This window comes from Sinocyclocheilus rhinocerous, unplaced genomic scaffold, assembly GCF_001515625.1.
Source record: "Sinocyclocheilus rhinocerous isolate Xijiao unplaced genomic scaffold, SAMN03320098_v1.1 scaffold136, whole genome shotgun sequence".
Lineage (NCBI taxonomy): Eukaryota > Metazoa > Chordata > Actinopteri > Cypriniformes > Cyprinidae > Sinocyclocheilus > Sinocyclocheilus rhinocerous.
This window is the reverse complement of record NW_015633176.1, coordinates 179,235-182,839: the sequence shown is the minus strand read 5'-3', so window position 1 is coordinate 182,839 and position 3,605 is coordinate 179,235. Positions and strand designations below refer to the sequence as shown.

Below are 3,605 nucleotides of genomic sequence, written 5' to 3'. Positions count from 1 at the left end.
TAACTGAAATAAGCCTGGCTTATTTGGTAAACTTGTTTTATGAAACAGGCCTTGAGGCATTAAAAGTGATCATATTTTCTCCATTGCATCGTATTGCATTGTGTTGAATCGAATCGAATCAGAATCGGATCGCACTGCATCGTAATAGGGGTGAATCGTATCGCATAGCATCGGTAGCTGCTTCATATGTATCTTTAATGTATCGTATCGTTGGCTATGCATCGAGATGCGTATCGTATCGGCCCGAGTCATGAGATGCACATCCCTAGTCTATATAGTCAAAAGAGCTAATAGCATTGGAAGAAAGATGTAACTTAATAAGTAAGTGTTAGATTCACTTTTAGATAGACCGTTTATTATCTCTATGCTATTAGTCATCAATTGGGAACGGTTGAGTCAAACTCCTGTGGTGTGGAGCAGCAGTGTGCAATAAAGCAGACACAGAAAGACAGTGTACAACCAAAGCATTTTCAAGTTTATTAAGAAAGATGGGTCATATTACAGATTCAGGAAATAATATACAGGATGTTCTGCACATCCAGTCAATGTACTCAGAGGTAAAACATTACCCCATATATTAAGAAATATAACAAGTAAGATGTGTGTGCGAGCATGTGTATGTTCCCGCTGTTGTATCGGTGTTCCAGTGTGTCTAAGTTCTTGTTTTGTCTGTGTGTATCCATGATGTCCACATATCGAAAGGAATTTACACTAGTATGTTCCTGTGCTAAGATGGGGCTAATCTGATTTAAGTACTATTTCTTTGCAAAACTAAGCATAGTTGACTCTATGACTCTGAGATAATAGGTAACTGCTCCTTCAGTAGTTTAGTTAGTATAGGATCTAGCAAAAATGTTGCTGGCTCTGATGCTTTCAGATTGGTTTGGATGTCTGTTGCTTTGTACCATTAAGCTGGTGTTAATTTGTATTTGTCTTTTTCACTTTAGACATGATAGCACTGAAAGAGGAGAGTCAAGAAATGAATGAAGCAGAAGAGAAAGATCGGTGTAAGAAACTTGATTTCATGACTGCGGAAAAATCCACAAAGACTTCTTCAGGAAACCGAGCTCAAGAATGTCTTAAGACTCACTTGAGAGCTCACGTTGGAGAGAAGCTGTTCACATGTGATCAGTGTGGAAAGAATTTCAGAAGTAAAGTAAACCTTTATCATCACATGAGAATTCACTCAAGAGAGAACATATGTCATCAGTGTGAAAGGAGTTTCACAGACAAGAAACAGCTTAAGAATCATGTCAAAATTCACATCGGAGAAAAGCCTAACATGTGCTATCACTGTGGAAAGAGTTGCGTAAACAAAACAGTCCTCACGGTTCACTTGAGAGTTCACACCGGAGAGAAGCCTTTCACCTGCCCTCAGTGTGGAAAGAGATTCACTCAAAAACAAAACATTAAAGTCCACATGAGAGTTCACACTGCAGAGAGACCTTTCACTTGCACTCAGTGTGGAAAGAGTTTTGCTGAAAAACAAAACATGAAAGTCCACATGAGAGTTCACACTGGAGAGAAGCCTTTCACTTGCACTCAGTGTGGACACAGTTTTACATGTAATCAAAGCCTTAAAGCCCACATGAGAATTCACACCGGAGAGAAACCTTTCACCTGCCCTCAATGTGGAAGGAATTTTACTAAAAAACACAACATGAAAGTCCACATGAGAGTTCACACTGCAGAAAGACCTTTCACTTGCACTCAGTGTGGGGACAGTTTTATAAGTAAAGAAAGCCTTAATTCCCACATGAGAATTCACACCGGAGAGAAGCCTTTCACCTGCCCTCATTGTGGAAGGAGTTTTGCTAAAAAACACAACATGAAAGTCCACACGAGAGTTCACACTGGAGAGAGACCTTACATGTCGTCTTTGTGATCGGTGAAACTCTCCTCACACCAAAAGCCTGAAACATCACTTGCAAACTCATTCTCGAAAGCAACTGCAGTGTTCCTCAGTGTAGTAAGAGGGTTATAAGATAAAGCGGTTTCAGAAATAACCTGCATATTCGCTGTGGAGGAGGACATCTAATTTTTGAAGTGTAATTTAAAATCAACACACTTAAAGATACACCTATACAAATCATGCAGATGTAAGCCCCTTGAATTTGCTATCGTTTTGATACCGTTTGGAAGACTTTTTTTGTTGTTAAATAGATTTCTGTTGTTACTGGTAATGAAATCCCTTATTTTCATCTTTACAATAATACCAACATTGTGTAGTGTGAAAATTTAATTAGAATAGTGGCAGCAGCCTTTCACATCCTGCATAGAAGTTACAAGTTAAAGGGATAGTTCACCCACTACTGAAGAAACAAAGTCACCTACATCTTGGATGCCCTGGGGGTAAGCAGATAAACATCACATTTTCATTTTTGGGTGAACTATCCCTTTAACATGGGCATCAGTTAAACTGGCTAAACTTTAACCTCTGGAAGACCAACTCAACCACTGGCAGAGCCAGAAGGATGTCCAAGGTGGCAGTGAACCCCATGTTACCCCATTGACATCTCATTTAACCTCTTGTTGAAATAGCATTTTTTTTATGCCAGGGTGGAAATCCCATAAGCAATTTTACTTGATCAATCAGAATCAGAATGAGCTTTATTGGCAAGTATGTTTACACATACGAGGAATTTGTTTTAGTGACAGAAGCTCCACAGTGCGACAGTTGATGATTTTTAAGTCCAGCCGTTGCAGTCTATCAGTCGTATAATGCATGGCAATGGTAACAAAGTCTATGAGTGTAAAAAAAACATGCACAGACAAATCCAAATTAAACCCTGCAGCTCGTGACGACACATTGATGTCCTAAGACACGAAATGATCGGTCTGTGCGAGAAACCGAACAGTATTTTATGCCAGGGTGGAAATCCCATAAGCAATTTTACTTGATCAATCAGAATCAGAATGAGCTTTATTGGCAAGTATGTTTACACATACGAGGAATTTGTTTTAGTGACAGAAGCTCCACAGTGCGACAGAATGACAGCAAACAAGATAGGACACAGATAATAAAGATAATAATATACAAAATAGACCATGAGCAAAATAGCACAAACGCAATATACAATATAGACAATTTAATATGTACAGGTATGTTAGGTGCAAATTTGAAATGTAAACAAGTATGTGTGTTAAATAAAAAGAACTATCCCTTTAACATGGGCATCAGTTAAACTGGCTAAACTTTAACCTCTGGAAGACCAACTCAACCACTGGCAGAGCCAGAAGGATGTCCAAGGTGGCAGTGAACCCCATGTTACCCCATTGACATCTCATTTAACCTCTTGTTGAAATAGCATTTTTTTTATGCCAGGGTGGAAATCCCATAAGCAATTTTACTTGATCAATCAGAATCAGAATGAGCTTTATTGGCAAGTATGTTTACACATACGAGGAATTTGTTTTAGTGACAGAAGCTCCACAGTGCGACAGAATGACAGCAAACAAGATAGGACACAGATAATAAAGATAATAATATACAAAATAGACCATGAGCAAAATAGCACAAACGCAATATACAATATAGACAATTTAATATGTACAGGTATGTTAGGTGCAAATTTGAAATGTAAAAAAGTATGTGTGTTAAATAA

General features: G+C 38.4%; 1 protein-coding gene across 1 annotated transcript in view; it reads left to right on the top strand.

Annotated features, from left to right (window-relative positions):
* Window positions 1–3,605, top strand: part of LOC107743351 (gastrula zinc finger protein XlCGF57.1-like) — a 73,138-nt gene that overhangs the window by 18,302 nt on the left and 51,231 nt on the right. The window contains exon 2 of the mRNA XM_016556531.1: window positions 948–1,881. Coding sequence (XP_016412017.1) covers window positions 950–1,881 — 932 coding nt within the window. The 5' untranslated portion in view covers window positions 948–949. The remainder of the gene's footprint in view (window positions 1–947; window positions 1,882–3,605) is intronic.